Source organism: Bufo gargarizans, chromosome 5 (genome assembly GCF_014858855.1).
Source record: "Bufo gargarizans isolate SCDJY-AF-19 chromosome 5, ASM1485885v1, whole genome shotgun sequence".
Taxonomy (NCBI): domain Eukaryota; kingdom Metazoa; phylum Chordata; class Amphibia; order Anura; family Bufonidae; genus Bufo; species Bufo gargarizans.
Genome location: NC_058084.1, coordinates 476,519,431 through 476,546,833, shown reverse-complemented (window position 1 = coordinate 476,546,833; position 27,403 = coordinate 476,519,431). Strand labels below are relative to the sequence as shown.

The 27,403-nt window shown below is 39.8% G+C and overlaps 1 protein-coding gene across 1 annotated transcript in view; it reads right to left on the bottom strand.

Annotated features, from left to right (window-relative positions):
* DYNC1I1 (dynein cytoplasmic 1 intermediate chain 1) overlaps positions 1-27,403 on the bottom strand; it is a 328,122-nt gene that overhangs the window by 141,069 nt on the left and 159,650 nt on the right. Inside the window, exons 7-9 of the mRNA XM_044294826.1 lie at positions 18,642-18,728; positions 10,107-10,269; positions 505-604 (exon numbers count right to left, since the gene is read on the bottom strand). Coding sequence (XP_044150761.1) covers positions 505-604; positions 10,107-10,269; positions 18,642-18,728 — 350 coding nt within the window. The remainder of the gene's footprint in view (positions 1-504; positions 605-10,106; positions 10,270-18,641; positions 18,729-27,403) is intronic.

Here is a 27,403-nt window from a genome sequence, read left to right as displayed (position 1 = left end):
AGAAAAAATGTAGAAACAGAAAGCAGAACAGTAGGGTCATGTTCACATTGGCGTTACAGGAGCAAAACAATGGAAATAACGGGAGCACTGGATCCGTCACAGGACTGTCACAAACAGCGCCAGCTAGACCCCATTGACTATAATGGGGGGCACCAGGTGACCTGGCCAAAGTAGGCTGCGGATTTGTCCTGTATTTGAAGACTGATGCAGATGTCAACATGGCCTAAGGAAGGAAGGTATAAAAAATGGAAGATAGAAAGGAAGGGTGGGATAAAAGAAAGAAGGAAGAAGGATGGATGATGCTCTAAATTAACATGCATATGCAGTTCCTAAAAATTTCATTCTAAGCCTATGGACATTTGGTTCCACATTTGCCACTGTCACCATCTCCACCCTTCTGAGGAGCTTTACTGCTACATTGGGAGGTCCCTTTACCCAGACGAGCATAAACCAGCCCCTGCACATCCTTCGCTGTGGACATCATGACACACTTATCTGTCTTACCTGCAGCGACCAGTCCAGACAAGTGACCACTCGATGTTTTGACCAATGTTCATCATAGAACTGTCGATTAAATGAGAGATTGGCCCCAGCTTGGATATCCCTTTAAAAAAGAAAACACCCTGTGTCACCCATACAAGACATAGATAGTCTGTACATCCTAATACATGCAGATCTAGGAAGCAGGAGAAATATAAGGATTGTTCTTCTGAACATGATGTTTCAGTGGTTGGTACTGATCTGGGGTCCTGGATTTGAACTTGACCTGCATCACATTTGTATGTCCTCCTCAAGTTCGCATGGGCTTTGACACAGACATTAAAATCCATGTTCTCCTTGACTCTTAGTGGTCAAAGCTCCAAATCCCCTCTATAAAACTATTCACAAAAAAAAATCTGACTTCTTCCACCACTAGAGGGAGCTCAGGAGCGTTCTGCATACAGTCCATACTTTTAACATACTATACAGTAAGCTCTTCGGCTCCCCCTGGTGGCAGACAAAATATAATGTGCAGAAAAACATGCTGGGTCTGCTATAGAAACAGCCAGAACTTCCATGACCTCACTTCTCCTCGGGAAGGTTTGAGATTGCAGATTTTACCGCTATTTGTGTAAATTCAGCCATTTCTTTTTACTTCAGGGTGAAGTGTTGGCTAATGGGATTTTCTGACACTTTTTAACTGATGATCTATCTGGAAAGAGTCGGAAATCTTCTTTATGTCTCATACAAGTAATATATATTATGAAGATGCTACATATGATACATATCTTGCATTAAAACCTTATGTAACCACAGAGGTACATCAAAGCTTATCTGCGGCAGCGGTAATAAGAACGCTCATTCATCAGCGGACAGTGACATTTCCTTTAAAGTAAAAAAAAAATACTTTTTATAAAACACAGAGAAAATTAACATAAGGGATGTCATCTGTCAGGTTCAGTCTTCATCTGAAGATCTGAAAGAATTCGGTCAGACATTAGTAGTAGAATGCCAAAGGTGGGGTATCGGTCAACCGTTCATCCCCTTCGTTGTGGACACCAATGGACAGTGAATGCACTACTGCCTTGCTACTCATTGAAGGCCCAAAACCTGAGGCTGCAGAATTAAATGTTTCTGATGACAATACAGCTTGGGCTTGTCCATCATGAAGGTGTCGGTGGGCTGTAGGCTGCAGTGATTTGTGTCCATCATAGTGGTGTTGGAAAAGAATGATGAGGAACCTGTGGAGATCCATAAGTGAGAGGTGACATCGTGATGTCCTCTAGCAAGGCCTGGAGAATGTCACCAATCAAGCAGATGAAAAACCCCTGGCCATACTTTGCATAGTCGGCAGGATTTTTGGGATTTCGTAGGTCTTGGGGCTACTTTTGTTCTACCTGATGTTTTGGAGAAGTCCTGTGAGGAACAGATGGATACAGGTCAAGAGAGAACCCTTCCATAGGTGAAAGATGGTGGTGTCGGCCACCTCCCAGACATCTATTTCCATAGTTGACAATTTGAAGAGTGGAGTGGTGAGGACAGAACTCATTATACTGGAGCGAAGTGTAAGAAGAATAGGCAGGGGTGGACTGGCCTTTAAGTTCCCAGTCTGCCCTTGGGAATAGGTCCCCCCCTTAAAGAAAAAAGACTCTGAGTTGTACTTTAAAGGGATGATCAGAACCTACACCTTAATACTTTTGTATTAAAAATTTAGTATAGTCACAGAGTTATTCAGTGATATCTATCTGTATAGCACCACCTGCTGTTTGCACTTTTCCTAATTTCTCTGTCCACTTCAGTAACATCAATGGGGTGGTCGCATATGCTCAGTTACTTCCTTCAACTGCCACCAGATGTATCTTCTTTTAGAAGATATTGCAGTTGCAAGGAGAAAGCTGCAGCAGAAAGGACAAGCCAAATCAGCTGTAAAAGGGAGAAAGGGAGAGAACTGCAGCAAAAAGAACACAATCCTGAGCTGTGATAGGGAGGGAGTTGCAGTAGAAAGGACATGCCCCTGAGCTGTTATAGGTGTCGGAGCCGGCTAAGGCATAGGTGACGCTAATACAGCTATGCACGTTTTGACGCTGGAATGCTACACCATAATGCTGATAGGAGTAGCAGACAGGAGCTGATAAGGGGAGTGGTTTTGTGCCATGGAGTTGAAGGCAGATTATTAGGACTGGGCTTGCCTATTGTGAGAATGTTGGTGGTCTGGAGAGTGGAGTGGGCTTTCTCATTGTGGGAACGTTGGTGGTCTGAAGGTTGGAGAGGGCTTGTCTATTGTGGGAACGTTGGTGGTCTGAAGGTTGGAGAGGGCTTGTCTATTGTGAGAATGTTGGTGGTCTGAAGGTTGGAGTGGGCTTGTCTATTGTAAGAATGTTGGTGGTCTGGAGGCTGGAGAGGGCTTGTTCATCGTGAAAATGTTGGTGGGAAGCGTGAGCTTGTACAACTTGGACAAAAAAGTTGGACTGGAGGCCGGAGTGAGTGTAAAGATACCTGTGGAAACACTGTTCAGTGGGTCGCCTAGAGTGCTTTTAGGAGGCCCATAAGTGAGAACTGCCATCATGGTGTCCTACGAAGATTTTGAGAAACCATCAACTGCCTTTTACACTGCTTATTTTTCTTCATTTTTCTTATTTTCTATATGAAATGGCCAGGGCTTCAGAATAAATTACTAATCTTCCACAGTTGTATGTAAGTAAAATGTTTTAGATGGATGATGAATGGATAGATAAATAGATAGATAGATAATAGATAAATAGATAAATAGATAGATACTGTAGATCAGGGATGCCCAACCTGTGGCCCTCCAGCTGTTGCAAAACTACAACTCCCAGCAGGGGCGGACTGGGAACTTAAAGTGGACCTGGAAAAAATACTTAAAGTTTTGTAGTCTGATGGAAGGCAGGACCAGCAATACTATATTGCGTCACAATATCCCCCCCCCCCCCCCCAACAGAGCCAAATACCACAGTCCTTCACAAAATACTGCGGCCAGCAACGCAAAATACATCCCCAAAAACTTCCACTAGCCTGCCGCGAGGAGGGCTCAGGTGGCCCCCGTGGTATTGTCCCACCCAGCATGCCAACAAAACCTACAGCTATCAGCCTACAGTAGGGCCTGGTGGGAGTTGTAGTTTTACAAGAGCTGGAGAGCCCCAGGTTGGGCATCCCTGATCTACAGTATCGATAGATAGATAGATAGATAGATACTGTAGATAGATAGATAGATAGATAGATAGGAGATAGATAGATAGTGTAGATAGATAGATAATGATAGATATAGAGAGATAGATAGATATGAGATACATAATAGATAGATAGACAGATAATGATTGATAGAGAGATAAATAGATAGATAGATAGATATTACACAGTTAATAGGTGCACAGATCGCCTCTTGGGTGTTCCCGTCGGGGAATATCTTAATATAAACTAATAATAATAAAAACAAAACCCTCTATGGAGGAACTCTGCTGAGATTTCCAGTCCTTCCACAGGACCTACCAGCGCTGTGAGCTTCCTCCCCAGGAGAGGCGGCTCTCTCACCATTTTCCCACATGCTCCCCTCTGAATTATCCTTGTCTGACATCAATTATCGATTCATTTGGGAAATTAGAATAACAAACAATGATGAAGAAGGCTGGAAGGATTAGGCGGGTGGAAGGAGTTGAAGAAGAACTCCGCATCATTTTACCCTTTACACATGAGGGTGTGTGTATTATTGTAACTATGTCACTATATCTAACTTGACTTACAGTACTCTATTCACATCCAAAGCAGCTCTCTCATTGCTGGTCTCAGGCTGAAGGGGCCCAGATGTGCCCATCTGCCACACACGAAGACGCCAGGGTTATAAATGGAAGGAGGTAGATGGGAACCCTGTGGCCCAGGAGCCTCCAGTTATTGCCCCCCGACCTTCCTATGGCTGATGCTCCGGCTGTAATGCGAATGTGGTTGCATTGTGCTATCTACGTTACTAACGTGCTGAGAGCCATGTAAAATAATTTTAAAAAATCCACTCTCCCCGATCCAGCGCTGCATCAGCGTTTTCATGCCATTCGCCGCTGAAGCAAGTGATTGGCTGCCTCCGTGTATAGAAAAGTATATGACAGAGCAGCAGTGCTGGATAGGAGTGGAGGCACCATAGTGCACTTTCTCCGATCCAGCAGAGCAGGTGCATCATCGGAAGTGTTTAAATTATCTTAGGGCTACTTTCACACTTGTGTTTTTGTTGGATCCGTCATGGATCAGCAAAAACGCTTCCGTCATGATAATACAGTCGTCCGCATCTGTTCTGAACGGATCCGGTTGTATTAACTCTAAAATAATAGCCAAGACGGATCCGGCACTAAATCCATTGTAAGTCAATGGGGGGGCGGATCCGTTTTCTTTTGTGTCCGAGAAAAAGGATCCGCACCATTGACTTACATTGTGTGTCCTGACTGGTCCGTCGTGCTCCGCATCCCATGACGGAAAGAAAACCGCAGCTTGCAGCAGTTTTCTGTCCGTCATTGGAACGCAACCAAGTGGAACGGAATGCATTCTGGTGACTCCCTTCCGTTCAGTTTTGTCCCCATGAATGGGGACAAAAAAAGAAGCGTTTTCCTCCGGTATGGAGATCCTCTGCCGGATCTCAATACCGGAAAGGAGAAACGCATATGTGAAAGTTGCCTTACATGGCAGCACTGTAGTATACTGTAGTAGTGGTCGAGCATCTGCACTGCCACTCCGGTCCACTCTTTGGGACCGATAGCTGAGCACACGCTTGACTACCTCTGGCAGTCCCATTGAGAATGAGTGGAGCAGCGGAGCACACAGTTGACTACCGCTTCATTCAGGGGAATGGGGACCTCCATTCTTGTGCTGGACCCCAACTTTCAGATGCTTACAGCCTATCCTGTGTAAGTTTATGTTTCAGGACAATCCCTTTAAATATCTGTAAAGAATAATTCAAGGCAACTGGACGTACTGCAGATTTCTTGAAAACGTTTTACTCGTTCTTCCAATGAGCTTTCTCAATTCTGAGTGACTGTACAAGAATTCTCTGGGAATAAATATGTAACTGAATCCACATTTGGTAATTATACCCAGCATGGAGTCAAAGGTGTTGATTCCATTATCCTAATTGGAGTCAGTAGGTGATAAAGACTTCCCAGAAAAAGGTGTCAAGACAGCATTGTATGTGGCAGACAGTAGATGTCATTTCCCCCGCCTCTATTCAAGCTTGGTTAAATGAGAACCTTCACAGACAATCCCTTTAAAGTGACCCCTTTAAACTGGCTGACCTGTTCCAGCTAAAGGCATCTGCGTTGGTCCCATGTTCATATGTGCCCGCATTGCTGAGAAAAATGATGCAAATGAGCCCTTTAGGAGCAATGGGGGCGTTGCAGTTACACCTAGAGGCTCTGCTCTCTATGCAACTGCCCCGCCCTCTCCACTCTGATTGGCAGGGCCACGCAGGGTAAAATGACCACACCTGGTCCTGTCAATCAAAGTAGAGAGAGCAGATTCTCAGCAATGCGGGCACATATGATCATGGGACCAACACAGATGCCTTCAGCTGCCAAGTGCACATGTAACAGCTCAGCCAGTGTCATAGGAGCAAAACTGCTGACAGATGCCTTTTAAAGAGAGTCTGTAATCTCCACAATCGATGCATGCATACCAGCATTTAGGGTACATGCCAACCATATCTTTCACCATAGGCGGGGAAAATCTGTTTGGTGCACCTGGATGTCCATTAATTTTACCTATAGGTTTTGAAATAACAAGGTGGCGCTGGATGGCATTACTGGCGGAGTGATGGTGCACCAATTGGAGTGGTCGCACCCATGATGCACCGAAAACCGTATTTGCATAAAAATAAAAATACGGATTTATCAAGATTAGAGGACAGGATTTTCACAAGAAAAGTACGTTTATTTTTCGGTGCGCTTACCCTACACGGCGGTATGCTTACTTTGAAACCGATTTTGGGCTCCCTGTGATAGCAGACGGGCTCCCTGTGATAGCAGAACCAAATGTCTCTGCCTGTACGACCAGTCCACTCGGAGTTTATGGAAGCGCTCCTTCACTCATTTGCTGCTTCTAAATGACCACGTTCCCCTTTAATTCCATAGATTGGCAGTCTAGACCGTACCTATTTACAAGCACAGGCAAGAGGGATACAAGGGGGCCACATTTCTTGCTTGGAGCCTACAAATGTCGTAAGTGACGCCAAATGTGCTGTTCTATAAATACAGCTGTCATCATCCATCACCGGGCCATGTTTTCACGTTGCTCCCCAGCGTCTGATGAATCACAAACGACAGAATGTGCTGGGAGCTGAAGCTCGAGCAGACATGACAAGACCTGGCGAGGATGCCAGAGGCTGCCCATGCTGGCACCCGTGTGCGTTAATGCATGGTCATAGTCATAGGCGGCTGAAACGTGGGGATGGGGGGGGGGGCAGGACTCTATAGAAATGTCCATAGAGAGATTATCAACGATAATTCCTGGTGCTAATTACTAATTTACAATAGCGCAACGGCTCCGAGCAACCAATCAGCAATCAGCAGCTATTTCCAATCAGAGTACAATGCGATGATTACGCCACGTGAAGCCTGATGAATAGGACATGATTGTGTATCAGGAAGCATGAATGAAGGCCCCATGACTATTTAAAATATGGGAAAGTCCTGATGTCTGGGAGTCACGTGGCAGAGAAATGCTGGCATCAGATTTGTCCTGGCACTGCTTAGGTTCCTGGAGGGGAGTAGTAACCAAGAATAGACGTGAAATACGTAATGCTCCTTGCAATGACATCTTTGAGGCAAGTTATATCTAGATAAATGTAAGAACGTCCAAAATTCGGCCCTGATTAATTTCCAAATATATCTTTATTATGGTCAAAACTCCAAATCCCCATAGATACTCAAAGATCTAAAAGTATAAAGAGATACTCATAGATTAGAAAGAGCTGAATGATAAAATTTTGGCTACCTGAAGCCACCACTAGAGGGCGCTTAGGAGTTTACTGCATACTGTTTGCACAATGAACTAGTACACTCCCCTGCTCCCCCTAGTGGTGGCTGGAGACAAAGCATTCGCTCAGCTAGTAGCCTGCTCATCCTTATCCCTTGCAGCCACTTTATAAATGGAATGCAATCCTGGGTTTCGGCTACAGTTTTTTTTTTTCTGTGGCAGCTGGTTTGGCATGGGTTAACGTGACATCAGATAATGGTGTGGGGATCAATGATGTACATGTAGACCATGTAGCAGTCTGTTTTCCTAAATTGCGGATTCTGTGATAATAACATACATGATGTCACCTCCCATTTAAAGGGTATGCATACTTTTGCAACTCGTTCTTTTTTCTTTTTCAAAAGCAACAAAAAGTTTCATCCAAAAATAAAATAAAACCTGCGTAGTCTGATCCTGCAGTCATGCGCCACTTATTTTCATCTGCCTCTTCTTCTACTGCGTGTACAGATGGAGTAACGCATGACAGCAGGATCAGACTACACAGGGTTTGTTTGCGGTCTGTTACCATAGAAACACGGTTTTGCTTAGGGGAAGCTTGCAGAAAATGGTAGAAAACTTTGCAAGTTTTGAAAGAAATTATTGCAAAAGTGAGCACCCTTTAAGAGCGGGGTGAGGTCATAACTGCTCTTGTTACATAATACATTTCTCTGCTACAAAGCGTTTTATAATATTAATCAAAGTGCTGCTTGGAGCGTTATTGAATGTAACTGGTTATTAATGGTTCTTACATATTTTTTATCATAACTGTATTTTAAAAAAATCTTTATAGTTTTTTTTACGAGTTAATTTTATTAAAGTATTTGTTGACTAATTAGCACAGGGCCGAGCAGTGATTTCCATGCCCCTGAAGGAGGAGGCAGGAATCCCTGTTGTGTCTGGACTATAAATCTTTACTAATTACTGAAAAAGCAAATCTCACTGGAGTTATTATAGATAATATCATTTAGTCACTGCTTATTAGAAATGTGGCAATAATGACGCTGAACTGAAGGAATGTGTAGAGAAGAGCAATTCCTGCTATTATTGAAAGCACTGATATACAGCACAGGTGAAACTCGAAAAATTTGAATATCGTGCAACGTTCATTTATTTCAGTAATGCAACTTAAAAGTTGAGACTAATTTACAAGATAGACTCATTACAGGCAGAGCGAGATATTTCAAGCCTTTATTTGTTATAATCTGGATGATTATGGCTTACAGCTTATGAAACCCCAAAGTCACAATTTTGAGGTACTCTTTGCTCAGGGGATATGGATTAATTAGCTGACTAGAGTGTGAAGCTTTGAGCCTAGAATATTGAACCTTTTCACAAAATTCTAATTTTAAGATGCATTAATGCAATTTCTTTTAATTTGCATTACTGAAATAAACTAACTTTTGCACGATATTCAAATTTTTCGAGTTTTACCTGTACAAACATTTCTATGTGACATTAAAATATTTTTATAATGAAAATTAGCTTTCCTGAATATTTAAGAATATAACTACTATAATACTGCTCCTATGTACAAGAATATAACTACTATAATACTGCCTCCTATGTACAAGAATATTACTACTATAATACTGCTCCTATGTACAAGAATATAACTACTATAATACTGCTCCTATGTGCAAGAATATAACTACTATAATACTGCCTCCTATGTACAAGAATATAACTACTATAATACTGCCTCCTATGTACAAGAATATAACTACTATAATACTGCTCCTATGTACAAGAATATTACTACTATAATACTGCTCCTATGTACAAGAATATAACTACTATAATACTGCTCCTATGTACAAGAATATAACTGCTATAATACTGCTCCTATGTACAAGAATATAACTACTATAATACTGCTCCTATGTACAAGAATATAACTACTATAATACTGCTCCTATGTACAAGAATATAACTACTATAATACTTCTCCTATGTACAAGAATATAACTACTATAATACTGCTCCTATGTACAAGAATATAACTACTATAATACTTCTCCTATGTACAAGAATATAACTACTATAATATTGCCTCCTATGTACAAGAATATAACTACTATAATACTGCCTCCTATGTACAAGAGTATAACTACTATAATACTGCTCTTATGTACAAGAATATAACTACTATAATACTGCTCCTATGTACAAGAATATAACTGCCATAATATTGCTCCTATGTACAAGAATATAACTACTATAATACTGCTCCCTATGTATAAGAATATAACTACTATAATACTGCTCCTATGTACAAGAATATAACTACTATAATACTGCTCTTATGTACAAGAATATAACTATTATAATACTGCTCCTATGTACAAGAATATAACTACTATAATACCGTTACCATGTACAGGAATATAACTACTATAATACTGCCTCCTGTGTACAAGAATATAACTACTATAATACTGCATCCATGTACAAAAATATAACTAATATACTACTGCCCAGTATAGCCAACACTGTTAGCAACTATCCACCCATCCAATAATCTAACCAACCAACTAAGCATTGATCAGCCCTCCCATCCATTCAGTTACTATATCTTCACAATATTTATGATCATAGTGAACATATGGAAATATCAGACTAACCCTTCTTTATCTTCCAGGTCTCTTCCACTGTAGTCAAAGAATATATTACAATCTTCGGCCAGGGCTCTTTCAATGACACGAATTGTTCGATCAAAAAAGATCAAGAATTCATCCGAGTGGACGGCTTGCTGCTTCTCTTCTTCAGTCAGTTCTCTGGGAGGAACTTTAGTAAGAACATAAGAACATCAAATCATAAAAGGTCAATTATTAACTAGGGAGCACATTTATTAAGACTGGCCTTTTAGACTAAGCTGGCGGTGGATCCACCAGAGTTTTGAATAGGTGCTGGCCTCTTCATAATTTCGGCGGATCCACTGACGCTTCTAAATGTAAGAAAGCTTCCTTGCTGTCTTACATTTAGACCTTTTTCTACACCTGAAACAGTTGTAGAAAATGGTAAATGAGACGGGTCTACCGGCCCCTCCCCTTCCCTGCCCACACCGCGCCCACTTTTTTAGACCTGGCGTGAGTGGGGAGAAGTCACAGATCAGCTTAATAAATGACCCCCAATGTTCGTAATGAAGAGGATGATGGAGAACATGAGCCCATGTGGGGTAGAAATATAATGCACAATTAACGATGGACCCTTCATATGTGTCATGGTGCGGTTCACCATGTGTGTTGCCGTGTAGGCTGGCTGCACATCCCCTTGAGTACTGGCTGCAGGTTTCTGTGTAGGCTAGTTGCTGGGGGCTGCGTGCTGGCTGCGGTGTCTAGTGTGTACTCTGCCCATGTACGTGTGTACCCCTTTGACTGTATCTGCATTTCTGTTCCTATATTCTGGTTCCGTGTTCCTGGTTGCCATGGGCAATGCTCCATACTGCAGGGTTCTGAGGGTTCTGTTTCTCCCAGACATGGAAGGGTTAATCTTTCTGTGTTGTTTCCTGGAGTGTGTCCTCCCAGGTGCCCTCATTAGGCAACCTTATCTTCCTGTGAGCTGGTTGCTGGGGGTCAGTGTTCGTGCTTTTGTCTGTAGGTCAGTTCTCTGCTCGGTTCTGTCTGTACTCCGTCTATGTGTTGCTTGTTGGGTGTTGGCCGCTTGCTGCTGATCGTAGGGGTCATTCTGTCCGCACTTCGGTGTGGTTTCACCTGATTCTGCATTTATGTTGTTTGTCATGTTTTCTGTTACATTTTCAGTATGTGTAAGCCTAGCAGTGCTTAACTGCATCTTATTCTGTTGTGTTCCGTGTCCTGTCTGGCAGTTGTTTCTGCTTCTGATGTTTTGTTCATGTCAGTCTGGGAGTTCCTCCGGAAGGGGGTTCCTGGTTTCCACGGAGGGGGAATTCCTGTGTTAGTGTATGCCCTTTCGCCTTCCATGTGCATCTCTGCCTGGGGCCGCTTGCTCTCTTTGCTTGCAGCGCAGGTAACTGCTCCCGTCTCTACTCTACCTGTTGCTGGTATGTCTCTGCCTGTCTGTCTGTGAACTCTAGTACTATTGGTACCTTCGTAGGTATCTCCTGGTCTGTCTGGACCAGCTGCCACTGACTCTGTTTACGCTCTGGAGTAGCCCCTGGCAACTACCTTGGCCCAAGCCTATGCCTCACCATCTGAGGCTCTAGTGAATACCAGGTGTTGCTTAGTCACGTCCCTCCAGATTATTGCCAGTCAGTGGCGCAGTGGGTTCACACCCGGTGTTCCTTGTGTGTACTTTGAGTGCCTCTGTTCCTGTCATGAGCTTGTTCTCTTTAATAAAGTTCAGTTGTTTGATTTTCTGTTCTGGTGTTCCTGCTTGCCTGACTTCTCGGAGGTCCTTCACTGGATCCCCGGCACGTGACAATATCGATGTAAATGTCTCATCTAATTCACTTCAGAATTCAGAGTTTAACACAAGGAAAATCATAGCCTTCCAAGTTTTTGGATGTTACCATCCAGATCAAAAACCATAATCTTTCTTAGCATAATGTGACAAACACTCTTGATTCCAACCAAAAATTAACCAGGAAGATAACTAACAGTGAAACCACTTTGAGGTAAAATTTCTCAAAAATCTCTCAAAATAGAGGTCCAACATACATAAAATAGTCTAGTTGGCCTAGATTGGAAATACATTTCTCAGGTGTGGCCTTTTGGACAGGTTTCTTTGTATTATTTGTATACCCTAAAAACAATTAGTCAAGGTGTCAAGTCTAGAAATGGTTGGTAACAATCTTCCTGCATGATCTAGAACCACCTTTGCTAGTTTCTCTCCTAAAACTATGCACCAATTAAAAAACATATCCCTCGTAAATTATCACCTACCAATTTGATAACTGGGACTCCCTCTCCACACGACCCAGAGAATTGGGTCCCCACGTCCCCGCTTTGAGTGGAGCTGTGCATGTTGGTCTACTGCTCCACTCACTTCTTTGGGGCTGATGGAGAGCTGTCTGGAAAGACATGTGCACTACTGCTCCATTTAGACAGGAAACTCAATGACCATTTGTTCTTGGGTGGCCCCATGTCATACTTTCCACAATCTGATATTTACTACCTGTTGATAGATGATAAATCATCCATTTTTTAATAACCTCTTTAAGATGAGATGCTATTTGCCCATTTTTCTGACTAATTGTTGGATTTTCCTGGTACCTCTATTTAGTTCCTTGTGCCTGATCTCTGTTACCTAACCATTGAATGTTTTCTTATGCTCCTGCCTGGTCCAAACTACCCCATACCCAGTTGTACCTGACCTCTGGCTAGTTCAACTAGATTCCTGCCTGCTCCACACTACCACAAACCTGGTTCTGCTTGAACACCATGACCTGACCCCTGGCTTGCTCAATTAGGCTCCTATCTGCTCCATGGCATCCAATACCAAGTCCTACCTGAGCCCCATTACCTGACCTGTGGCTTGCTCGCTTAGGCTCCTATCTTCTCCATGCTACCCGATACCCAGTTCCTGCCTAATCCTTGTTACCTGACCCCTGGTGTTTTCACTTTCAGTCCTGTCTGTTCCACACTACCCGATTCCCTATGCCTAACCTCTGATCCCAGACCTCTAGTTTATTTGACTATATCCCCAGCTCATCGTAATACCCTCATTGGCACATTTTTATATTGACTATCTACTGTCCTTGCACCTATCAACCATATGTCCAACATATTCCCTTGTATCCAGGTATCACATGTACAAGGCATTATCCAGGGAATCAAACAACAGACTAATTTAGGACACCAGTGCCTATTTTTCACCTGAGTACAACAGCCAAGAATTGTGGAAAAGGATCCCAGAGATCAAATGTTGTTACTTCTCTGGGAATTACAGAAATAGGTACAGGTGTAGTAGTGCCCTGGAGAAAGGGTACTTTGGACTATGGACATTTGTACCTATTGCTATTACGCAAAGCCATCAAACTCACCACTTTAGTGCACTTGGAAAGGTTAACTTGCACTATGATTTATGCCGTTGTTTACACTTATACTGAATGTTATAAGTTTATTGTAATATACCTGTACCCTGTTCAGTTCTACTGTTATTAGACTATATCTGTACTACACTGTGGAAGTACTTAATTCAGAGCCAGTTAATATTAAGAAACTTTCGGCCTTCCCATCTATGTTAGAAATCTTCCACAGTTACTATAAAGAACTATGCAACATTTTGGAGGGAAAAAGGACACACTGACCTTTTGACTGCCTGCTTTAGCTCTGTTGTTTATACCCGAAGACTTGTTTTTATCTGGAAAAACAGCTTAGTCATTCCCATAGACCTGTATTGAAACTCTATAAAAGTCTATGAAATTGCAACACTATTCTGTTTAGGTTGTGTTTCTCCACTCCACCCCTCCCACTAGAAGGTTCCATTTCAGTTAGGGTTGGGCGATATCAAAAATATACCCACGATAACGATATTAAGAAATTTATTGTGATAACAATATATATCGCGATAAATGCCCATTTAGAAAAAAAACACTCAAAACATGTACTCGTGTTTCCTTGTTGCCCCCATACAATATAATGTCTCCTTGATGCCCCCATGCACTAATATCTCTTAGTTGCCCACCAAGAATGGGGTCACCGTTCCCCCCAAATCTGATGGAGCGGCTGTGCCCCCTGGTGCTCCATTCATTCTCTATGGGAGTGCTGGAGATAGCAACGATCAGCCATCTTCACCGCTTTCACAGAAAATGGGACAGCCTAGTGGAAAACACTGATAAGTGGGTTGTCCAGAGTGTGCCCATCATAGGTGTGCATTGTCAGGAAGGGCACCTTGGCATCATAAAGATGCCTTTCAGTCAAATAAAACATTGGGGGTCATTTACTAAAGACTGGCGCCTCCCATATGGGTCTTAGTCCCTACAGACTACAGACATATTACCGCAGCCCCCAGAACGCAGTGACTGTTCTCAGCCCCGGCCTCTCTGTGCAGCAGGCCCCCAGAGTGCAGCGACTATTCTCAGCCCCGGCCTCTCTGTGCAGCAGCCCCCAGAGTGCAGCGACTTTTCTCAGCCCCGGCCTCTCTGTGCAGCAGCCTACAGAGTGCAGCGACTGTTATCCAGCGCCGGCCTCCTGGCTCTGGGGGTTTACAGCCACTAGATGCCATTTCTTTGTGACCTAAAGGACTTATATCCCCGTGACTACGGTTGTCACAATGCCAAAATTTTGATTTGATTTTGGTCCAATAAAAAAGTAATGCAATACTCGATACCACGCAAAAGAAAAATGAAATTACAAAAAAAGCGTGCATTCTGCAATTTATGGAACATGCGGCCCATAATAGAACAGTCCTATGCTACTTTTTAGGGGAGAAGGAGACAAAAAAAATGGAGAATCGTGTGTTTTTTCATTTTTTTTCTGTTACGGCTTTCACCACATAAGAGATATTTTTCAATACTTTAATAGTTTGGACTTTTTCGGACATGGCAATACTTAATTTTTTTATTGTTTATATATTTTTTATGTAAATTGGGAAAGGGGGTGATTAACTTTTTATTTAATAACTATTAGCCACCTTATGGGGCTAGAACCTGGGATCTTTTCATCCCTTGTCCTATGCACCCTAATAGAGTTCTATTAGGGTGCAGAGGATCTCACATTGTCCCTGCTGCCCTGTGCTTTGTGCACACGGCAGCAGGGAGATTACTATGGCAGCCATGTATGGCTTCAGTAGCGTCCTGGCTGCCATGGTAACCATAGAAACATAGAAACTTAGAATGTGTCGGCAGATAAGAACCATTTGGCCCATCTAGTCTGCCCAATATACTGAATACTATGAATAGCCCTGGCCCTATCTTATATGAAGGATGGCCTTATGCCTATCCCATGCATGCTTAAACTCCTCCACTGTATTTGCAGCTACCACTTCTGCAGGAAGGCTATTCCATGCATCCACTACTCTCTCAGTAAAGTAATACTTCCTGATATCAATTTTAAACCTTTGCCCCTCTAATTTAAAACTATGTCCTCTTGTAGCAGTTTTTCTTCTTTTAAATATTCTCTCCTCTTTTACCTTGTTGATTCCCTTTATGTATTTAGCAGTTTCTATCATATCCCCTCTGTCTCGTCTTTCTTCCAAGCTATACATGTTAAGGTCCTTTAATCTTTCCTGGTAAGTTTTATCCTGCAATCCATGTACCAGTTTAGTAGCTCTTCTCTGAACTCTCTCCAAAGTATCAATATCCTTCTGGAGATATGGTCTCCAGTACTGAGCACAATACTCCAAATGAGGTCTCACTAGTGCTCTGTAGAGCGGCATGAGCGCCTCCCTCTTTCTACTGGTAATGCCTCTCCCTATACACCCAAGCATTCTGCTAGCATTTCCTGCTGCTCTGTGACATTGTCTGCCTACCTTTAAGTCTTCTGAAATAATGACCCCTAAATCCCTTTCCTCAGATACTGAGGTTAGGACTGTATCACTGATTTCATATTCTGCTCTTGGGTTTTTACGCCCCAGGTGCATTATCTTGCACTTATCAACATTAAATTTTAGTTGCCAGATTTTTGACCATTCCTCTAGTTTTCCTAAATCCTTTTCCATTTGGTGTATCCCTCCAGGAACATCAACCCTGTTACAAGTCTTTGTGTCATCAGCAAAAAGACACACCTTACCATTGAGGCCTTCTGCAATTTCGCTGATAAAGATATTAAACAATATGGGTCCCAGAACAGATCCCTGAGGTACCCCACTGGTAACAAGACCTTGGTCTGAATATACTCCATTGACTACAACCCTCTGTTGTCTGTCCCTCAGCCACTGCCTAATCCATTCAACAATATGGAAGTCCAAGCACAAAGACTGCAATTTATTGATAAGCCTTCTATGTAAGACAGTATCAAAAGCCTTACTAAAGTCTAGATAAGCGATGTCTACTGCACCTCCGCCATCTATTATTTTAGTCACCCAATCAAAAAATCAATAAGATAAGTTTGACATGATCTCCCTGAAGTAAACCCATGGGATTTTAGATGTTCCACAATCCTCTCCTTAAGTATGGTTTCCATTAATTTCCCCACTATTGATGTCAGGCTTACTGGCATAGTAGTTGCCCGATTCCTCCCTAAAACCTTTCTTGTGAATGGGCACAACAATTGCTAATTGAACACAGGGAGACCAATGAACAGGATGGCACTGCTATAGTTTTCCCCCAGGAACCGGGGTCACACTTTCCACTCTCTCTCAGCGGTGACACATGGGCCCAAACGACTTCGGTGGTGCTCAGTCTCAAACACAAAGTCCCGCACACAGTAAGAAAATACGAGACGGCACTCACCAAGAAGATCCAAACTTTACTTTATTCGAGTAAATTCGAGTAGTTATTCTTACTCGAATAAAGTAAAGTTTGGATCTTCTTGGTGAGTGCCGTCTCGTATTTTCTTACTATGCCCAACATTTGCAAATTTCCAATCTTCTGGGACGACTCCTGTTACCAGTGATTGGTTCAATAAATCTGTTGATGGTTTTGCTAGTTCACCGCTAAGCTCTTTTAATAGCTTTGGGTGTATCCCATCAGGCCCCTGTGACTTATTTGTAATAATTTTAGACAGCTGACTTAGAACCTCTTCCTCTGTAAAGACACATGCATCAAAAGATTCATTAGTCTTCTTTCCTAACTGAGGTCCTTTTCCTTCATTTTCCTAAAAAAATGTTCGTTTTGTAAAAACTGAACAGAAGTATTCATTGAGGCAGTCAGCTAGTTCTTTATCTTCTTCCATATACCTTCCTTCTTTTGTTTTTAATTTGGGAATTCCTTTTTTTAGTTTCCTTTTTTTATTTATGTGTCTGAAGAATGTCTTATCGCCTTTTTTCCCTGACTGAGCTAATTTCTAACTGAGATTTCACTGCTGGGGCTCTGAGCATAAGCTACCACTGCACCACCAATGAAGAGGGGAGGGGACCCTGTGGCCACTGCCACCAATTATCATAATACTGGGGGGCTTGGGTGCACTGCGCCACCAATGATTATAATTTATAATACTGGGGTATGGGGGGGGGGCGCACTGCGCCACCAATGAATATAATTAACCCCATAATACAAATATAGACTGTGGGTGCCATCCATATCACACAGCCGGCACTCGGCCTCAATGACAGGGATCCCACCGAACCGTGCTAACCCCTCAGGTGCAGCATTTGAGGGGTAAATTGCCTCGGTTCGCGGGATTGCCGCTTCCTGTCATTGAGACCAGGTGCCGGGTATGTGATACGGCCAGCACCCGCAGTCTATATTTGTATTGAGGGTAATTCTCATTGGTGGCACAGCAGCCACAGCCCCTCCCCTCCTCCTCACTATTACCTTCTCATTGGTGGCGCAGCGGCAGCCGGAATCACAGTGGGGAGGGACTCTCTCCTTCTCCACTGTGCCGGTTGTAATGTGCACCGGACGTTTTAGAGGCGATGTGACGTGTGTCTGCTCCTATGACGTCACTAAAATACTGCGGTAATTAAGAAATGGCGATATTTCTTAATACTGCAGTATATCGTTAATACCGATGTATTGGCCAATCCCTAATTTCAGTTAGAAACTGTATAAAAGGAGAGCCCCTGGTTGTCTGTAGATAGGGACCATTGTTTAGTAGAAGAAACTTTGGCAAACTGTGCCAGACACATGAGTGACCAGAAGAAGATGATGAGATGGGGATACTCAGCCACAGACCACAGGGCCACCAGCTCTTTGGCCAGGTTACTAGCCTTCTGAGAGAGGGACAGCTAGCTCAGACCTTTCCTCAGCACAGAACCATCTTCTGCTGGGAGAAGACTGGAGAAGCCAGCTCAGTGCATTTTCTGTATTGTTTTGAACTTGAGTTCCTCCAGTAAAGATGTGCCCTGGTTTACTGCAGACCCTAATTCTCTGGACTTATTTCCCTTCAGGGTTCGCCACGCCTTACCTCCTCTACTGACAGCAGCAACACGTAGTGACATCTCGACAGTGTCCAATGGAAATCAGTTTACCTGATTATCTGGGAACTAAATTCTACATAATGTCACTCATGTCATCTTGCATTAAATTTTCCTCCCGTACCTAGGACTTAATGGTTGATTTAATTATGGTGGGATCCTTCTGATGTTTCTAATTAGCTATTAAAGCAGAAATGGAAGCAATCACAGTAACTGTTTACCTTCTTTCATATCTTGCTTCTCCTCTTGGTTTTCCTCTTGGTCGTGGTCTCTTTTAAGTTCCCCCATTTCCTCATCCTCGTCTTCTTCTGTGCAACAAAAACAAAGAGTTAATCCTTCAAAACAAAAAACCTTATAGATATAGGAATTTTTCTCTCAAACATCCATAATTATACAAAACATACAATAGTATTGGGCGACAAAACGGTGCTTATTTACCACTCTAAGGAAACAGGACTGTTCTGTTTGCAGATGATGATTAGAGCATTTATATAAATCAATGAATGAAGTCTATCAAAAACTTTTCTTAAGAGTAAATAAAATAAGTTGTGGCGTGTCACAAGTATTATTGACGATTTCACTGTTTCCTCTTCGCCCAACCTGTCTGCTTTCTATTCCGTTCAATACTGTAAACATAATTAAATGTCCTACCATTATTTAGTGGTTCTATGTACTTATACCGGGAACAATACGCATTTGAAGCCCAAAAACAAGTCAATTTCAAAAACATCTCAATATAAAAAGTAGACAGAAGATGAAGATCGATATGTTAAAAGACTAAACCTAAGATATGCAATGTACAAACCAACCAATCAGGTGTTGGAGAACTAAATTTAAATCTTAAACTAAGAACATGATAACAGATGAGATATAAGGAATTGTCACCGAGATCAGTTTTATTGACCTCAAGCTCTCTATAAGGATATGGTTAAAGAAGACCTTTGTACGAAACACTAGAGTTTTCTTGACCAAATTAAGCCAAACCTTCCCCTGGTACCGAAAAATGACCAGGAGGAAGCTTTATCATATTCTGGATATAATATGATTTGGGTAGTGTAAAGTTTTATGGACCTTCAGAAAAACAAACTAGATAATCCTTGACTAAACAAAGCTGAACCTTCCACTAATACTGAAATTACGTGGTCTTCTAGCACTGAGGTCACCTTGATAAACTTAAAGTCCTCCATAACAAAATTGTTTGAAAATACTTTTGTAGAACAAAATCCAAACCACAAATACTAAAAATGACTTGGTCTTCCAGCACTGAAGTCACCTTCATAAACCTAAGGTCCTCCATAATAACACAGCTTGAAAATACTTGTACAAGACAAGGAAAAACTTTGTAAAAGGTAGAATCTGAACATTATATGATATCTTTGGAGTAGACTTTCATCAAATTGAAGGAAAAGAATCATACATTATATGTAACCAATCTAAGCCGAACCTTCAATGAAAAGATGAGTCTGGTGGAAGGGTTGAAGGTAAAACAAGAAGAAAATGGACAAAATAATGATGGATGAAGATAATCATAAAAATATACCATTGAGGTTGAAGATAGATAAGCTAATACATGAAGGCAACATTCACATGTGCAGCACAGATTTCTTGTAGGCTGATCCGGCATCTGGTATACTGTTGCATGCAGTGGCTTTTCTCTGGCTGAATCCCAGCATATTTGCTGGGGAGCTGCTAAATCTCTATAATGGGATCCAGTGGGCAGGCGGGACTATCCAACCACACTGGATCTAGAGATCTCCGGCAGGCTGTCCTCTTCTGGAACTGCCTACTGGAGAGCTGTGGCACAGATGTGAAACTAGCCTAAATCTGCAAGATTAGAAATGTACGAATCAACGTTCAGGTCTCCTTGACCTCAGATCCTTCTATGGCTACAGAAGACTTTGAGAACATAAAAAAAAACAACTAGAGTATTAATTAAACTATAACTTTCCCAATGTGAAAAATAATTTTGGACAGAAGCTTTATTTTATCTGGAAGATTATACTGTTAGAGCAGACGCTAGTAGAGTATGTTAGACCAAACTAAGCTGAAAAGCTGAAGACTCCATTTGCGCAAACATAACTAATGTATTCTAATAGTGAAATGCTTGTCTACAGCAGTATTATAGTAGTTATATTCTTTATATAGGAGCAGTAATATAGTAGCTATATTCATGTACATAGGAGCAGTATTATAGTAGTTATATTCTTGTACATAGGAGCAGTATTATAGTAGTTATATTCTTGTACATAGGAGGCAGTATTATATTAGTTATATTCTTGTACATAAGAGCAGTACTATAGTAGTTATATTCTTGTACATATGAGGCAGTATTATAGTAGATATAGTCTTGTACATAGGAGCAGTATTATAGTAGTAATATTCTTGTACATAGGAGCAGTATTATAGTAGTTATATTCTTGCACATAGGAGCAGTATTATAGTAGTTATATTCTTTATATAGGAGCAGTAATATAGTAGCTATATTCATGTACATAGGAGCAGTATTATAGTAGTTATATTCTTGTACATAGGAGCAGTATTATAGTAGTTATATTCTTGTATATAGGAGGCAGTATTATATTAGTTATATTCTTGTACATAAGAGCAGTACTATAGTAGTTATATTCTTGTACATATGAGGCAGTATTATAGTAGATATAGTCTTGTACATAGGAGCAGTATTATAGTAGTAATATTCTTGTACATAGGAGCAGTATTATAGTAGTTATATTCTTGCACATAGGAGGCAGTATTATAGTAGTTATATTCTTGTACATAGGTGCAGTATTATAGTAGTTATATTCTTGTACATAGGAGCAGTATTATAGTAGTTATATTCCTGTATATAGGAGCAGTATTATAGTAGTTATATTCTTGTACATATGAGGCAGTATTATAGTAGATATAGTCTTGTACATAGGAGCAGTATTATAGTAGTTATATTCTTTGTCAAATTTATTTTTATTGAGCAGAAGAAATAAATGCAAAAAGGATCCAACTCCTTTTAGAATTTGCACAATATGAAAAATAGTGTACACATCACGAATATACATGATACAAAGGCACATGTGGTACAAAATGGAATGACATGTTATACTACAATACATGTATCGATTATAAATAAGATATATGTACAATATGGCTAATGGCTCAAATGCAATCCACGCACCTGACATAAAGGCACCTGATATATAGAGCACCTAAACTAAGTATAAATAAGTATAACCGTAGTATTCTTGTACATATGGAACAGCATCAAGTCAGCTATAATCTAGTACATATGAGGTATTACTGTAGCAGCAACATTCCTAATCAGCTTTCTTTTTGTTGAAAGGATTCGGACCACCCTTTAGGTGCTGGTCATAGTAGTTATATTCTTGTACATAAGAGCTGTATTATAGTAGTTATATTTTTGTACATAAGAGCAGTATTATAGTAGTTATATTCTTGTATATAGGAGCAGTATTATAGTAGCAGTTATATTCTTGTACATAGGAGCAGTATTATAGTAGTTATATTCCTGTATATAGGAGCAGTATTATAGTAGTTATATTCTTGTATCTAGGAGCAGTGTTATAGTAGTTATATTCTTGTACATAGGAGCAGTATTATAGTAGTTATATTCTTGTACATAGGAGCAGTATTATAGTAGTTATATTCTTGTACATAGGAGCAGTATTATAGTAGTTATATTCTTGTATATAGGAGCAGTGTTATAGTAGTTATATTCTTGTATCTAGGAGCAGTGTTATAGTAGTTATATTCTTGTACATAGGAGCAGTATTATAGTAGTTATATTCTTGTATCTAGGAGCAGTGTTATAGTAGTTATATTCTTGTACATAGGAGCAGTATTATAGTAGTTATATTCTTGTACATAGGAGCAGTGTTATAGTAGTTATATTCTTGTACATAGGAGCAGTATTATAGTAGTTCTATTCTTGTATTATAGGAGCAGTATTATAGTAGTTATATTCTTTTACATAGGAGCAGTATTATAGTAGTTATATACTTGCATTTAGAAGGCAGTATTATAGTAGTTATATTCTTGTATTTAGGAGGCAATATTATAGTAGTTATATTCTTGTACACAGGAGCAGTATTATAGTAGTTATATTCTTGTACATAGGAGCAGTATTATAGTAGTTATATTCTTGTACATAGGAGCAGTATTATAGTAGTTATGTTCTTGTACATAGGAGCAGTATTATAGTAGTTATATTCTTGTACATAGGAGCAGTATTATAGTAGTTATATTCTTGTACATAAGAGCAGTATTATAGTAGTTATGTTCTTGTACATAGGAGCAGTATTATAGTAGTTATATTCTTGTACATAGGAGCAGTATTATAGTAGTTATATTCTTGTACATAGGAGCAGTATTATAGTAGGTATATTCTTGTACATAGGAGGCAGTATTATAGTAGTTATATTCTTGTACATAGGAGGCAGTATTATAGTAGTTATATTCTTGTACATAGCAGCAGTATTATAGTAATTATATTGTTGTACATTGAGGCAGTATTATAGTAGTTATATTCTTGTACATAGGAGCAGTATTATAGTAGTTATATTCTTGTACATAGTAGCAGTATTATAGTAGTTATATTCTTGAACATAGGAGCAGTATTATAGTAGTTATATTCTTGTACATAGGCGGCAGTATTATAGTAGTTATATTCTTGTACATAGGAGGCAGTATTATAGTAGTTATATTCTTGTACATAGGAGAAGTATTATAGTAGTTATATTCTTGAACATAGGAGCAGTATTATAGTAGTTATATTCTTGTACATAGGAGGCAGTATTATAGTAGTTATATTCTTGTATTTAGGAGGCAGTATTATAGTACTTATATTCTTGTACATAGGAGGCAGTATTATAGTACTTATATTCTTGTACATAGGAGCAGTATTATAGTAGTTATATTCTTGTATTTAGGAGGCAGTATTATAGTAGTTATATTCTTGTACATAGGAGGCAGTATTATAGTAGTTATATTCTTGCGCATAGGAGCAGTATTGCAGTAGTTATATTCTTGCACAGAGGAGCAGTATTATGTGTTATGTATTGTGTATGTTCTTCTGTATTGACAATAGTATTAAAGTAGTTAGTATTGGTGTACAAAGGTACTGAACATACATTCTGTCTGACTTCCTCTCTAGGTGACCACCATGTAAGTACATATTTCTACATGTCTACATGTGCAGTACAAGAGTCTAACGCCTCTTAGACCCTTCTTTTAGGCTCCTCTCATGAGTCTAATATGGATGCAACACTGCAGCATGATTGGCTGTCGTGGCCAAGAAACTCAAAGGACATGATGTCTCTACCCCGAGGACCAGTGCTAATGAAAACAGTTATTTTCTTCCACTTAGCACATTAAAGGGGTTTTATAAAATTCACCCATAGCTCAGAAAACACCTTTAAAAAGCGTCACTTTTTACAGAATTCTTTAGCTGGCAATGGTCCTTGTTCCACTTCTCATGAACTGAACCACATTGAGCAATATGATCATTTCAACATTCCAAGAAGATGCCCATCAACCAATGTTATCCAAATTCCATGAAATTAAATTTAATAAAAATAACATTTTTCCCACCCAAGAATTAGGAATGGACATGGTGGAATGAACTACGTAAAAAGCTGCATCACCTATGAATCACGAAACCGAAAATATGAGGTAACTCAAGTCGTGTGGGTGTAAGGGTGAGCCTCAGCGAGGATTACCAGACTTTCAGAAATAGTCCTTTTCTTCTTCTGACTGTCAACATCCATATGTCTAAGAGTTACCAGGTCTGTTTCTGTCCTCCCTTAATTTATGTATGTTCAAGGTTGTCATTACAAGTCAAGAGCAAATCAAGCTACAAGTCTGTCTGCCAGGGGTGAAGAGGTTAATTTGACTGTAACGAGGGAGGAAGCTGACTCATGTGAAGCCGCTGCAGCCAGATGTGGTGGTGCCCCCAACCCCAGGCCGAACAAATGCATCTCACCCAATTCTCTGCTTTATAGACCTTTCTGCAAAATAATAGAAGATTCCTCAAAGTGATGGAAACTTTCTCCTGGTATCATAAAGGATGGAAGGACCAAAAAAATAATACAAATAAACTGACAGTAACTTCTGTGCGGAACTTCCCGACGATTGTGGAGGGTCCTATTAAAGGCTTTCAAGTTTATTTCGAAAAGTTAAAAACGTTGAAAAGGCATAGTAATGAAAGAGGAGAACGTATTAGAAAGAAGCGCAGAGGAAAGGTACAAATGGATTACTATCGGTGGATAGAAAGAAAAGACCATTGTTCAAGGGTGCAATAGAAATTAGATAGATAGATAGATATGACATAGAAAGAAAGAAAGAAAGAAAGAAAGAAAGAAAGAAAGAAAGAAAGAAAGAAAGAAAGAAAGAAAGAACCTATTCAGGAATGATGCCTCATTTTTCATTTTGGTCATGCTTTGACCTACAACCTACAGTTTTGGGTGGATTTTTTTCTATGTATTCACAGTGCAGCTTCATTTTCCTGTTTTAGTAGATAGATAAATAGATATTAGATAGATAGATAGATAGATAGATAGATAGATGTATAGATAGATATGAGATAGATAGATAGATAGATAGATAGATAGATAGATAAGAGATAGATAGATATAAGATAGATAAGAGATAGATAGATAGATAGATAGATAGGAGATAGATAGATAGATAGATATGAGATAGATAGATAGATAGATAGATAGATAGATAGATATGAGATAGATAGATAGATATGAGATAGATAGATATGAGATAGATAGATATGAGATAGATAGATAGATAGATAGATATGAGATAGATAGATAGATAGATACAAAAAAACAGCAGCAGCACAATCTCTCTAAAAGTGAAATTGGGTGCAATCCCTCCTGGATTTCAGGCACGAATCTACAGACAATATCCAAAGAACAAATAATGAGGCAGCACTCCAAAGAAGGTGAGGGTGATGGACCCATTTATTACCCCAGTCGCAACATTTCAGCCCAACACAATGAGGCCTTTCTCAAGCCTCTTTTTTTCGATAGATAGACAGATAGATAGATAGATAGGAGATAGATTGATAGATAGATAGATAGATAGATAGATGATAGATAGATAGATAGATAGATAGATAGATAGATAATTTAATAGATGAATAGATAGATAATTTAATAGATAGATAGATATGAAATAGACAGATAGATGATAGATAGATAATAGATAGATAGATAGATAGATAGATAGATAGATATGAAATAGACAGATAGATGATAGATAGATAATAGATAGATAGATAGATAGATAGGAGATAGATAGATAATTTGATAGATGGATAGATAGATAGATAATTTAATAGATAGATAGATATGAAATAGATAGATAGATATTAGATAGATAGATAGATAGATAGATAGATATTAGATAGATAGATAGATAGATATTAGATAGATAGATAGATAGATAGGAGATAGATAGATAATTTGATAGATGGATAGATAGATAGATAATTTAATAGATAGATAGATATGAAATAGATAGATAGATATTAGATAGATAGATAGATAGATAGATAGATATTAGATAGATAGATAGATAGATATTAGATAGATAGACAGACTCTCCCCCTCTGAGATTGTTTTGTTCAAAGCAATAGTAAGTTAACACATTTACAGACTTTACTTGATCTATATTTTTATGTACAAGTGTAAAGAACGACAATTACAGAGAAAAGAAACCGCAGAGATTGTATCAGCCCTCGATGTTCGATGTATATTTTTTGCTCATACATATTTATATTGTGTGAATACAATTTAAAAGGACTTCTGTGACTCTTAAACAAACATATAGGTGTAAAACAATACAAAAATTAAATTGTATAAAAATTTACCATATTGTAAAATAAATGTTGATTCTTTTACTAACCACAAGCTCATATTCGGGTTAAAAATGTGTTACTCTGCAAATATTTATCCGGATTATCCACACATAACCATCCAGATTACCAGGGTGTATATTTTCTCTAGTATTTACGTTCTGTCTGGCCCCTATATGGTTGTTCGATATATCACGTGTCAGATGCTGATTTATTCTTGTACAATTTATTGAATGTACATGCAATGTTTCTCTAATTCTCAACTTGGTGCACCTGTAGAGAAGCTGAACAGTCGACAGTGTGAGTTATATCGGCCCCAGGGGGCTGGATTTACACCTCAATATGTACAATCCACAGACTCCTGTGTATTGTCAAAAAATGCAGACACTGATTCAATGCTCAAAACAACACAAATGTGCTTAAAAATACATTTGTTTTAAGTTGCTCTGTTAAAAAGTAATTCTAACCTTAACTGATGTGAGTGCAACACGATCACTACAATAAACATAGAAAACATTTTGATTGTCACTTCCATCAGGAACTGGAGCACAGAGTTATATTACTTTCATCCTTAGTAAAGATTTATTTTGTGTTGGCTGTCACTTCCTGTCAGTAATGCACATTTTATGAACATTTCTATAATACAACCTCTAAGTCTGACAATATAACTGCATATTGCCGCCAAGGTTGAAGAAGATTGGAACTACTATAATACTGCTCCTATGTACAGGAATATAACTACTATAATACTGCCTCCGATGTACAAGAATATAACTACTATAATACTGCTCCTATGTACAGGAATATAACTACTATAATACTGCTCCTATGTACAAGAATATAACTGCTATGGGGGGCGGAGTCTGACTGCCAACCTGGACAGTCGCATGTAGGAGAGCTCCTCTCACAGTAACCCTGCAACCTGGTTAATTTTGCACTTTACCCAGCAAAGTATGGTGAAAATCGGCAGATACAACCCCAGAGACAAGCCAGACTCCCCAAAAGCTGACCGAGGGGCTACAGAAATGGAGCGGTACCTGGATAAGAAGCCGGCCAGCGGCACCAGCGGTGGAGCTAAGATGGCGCCGCCTGCTCCGGATGAAT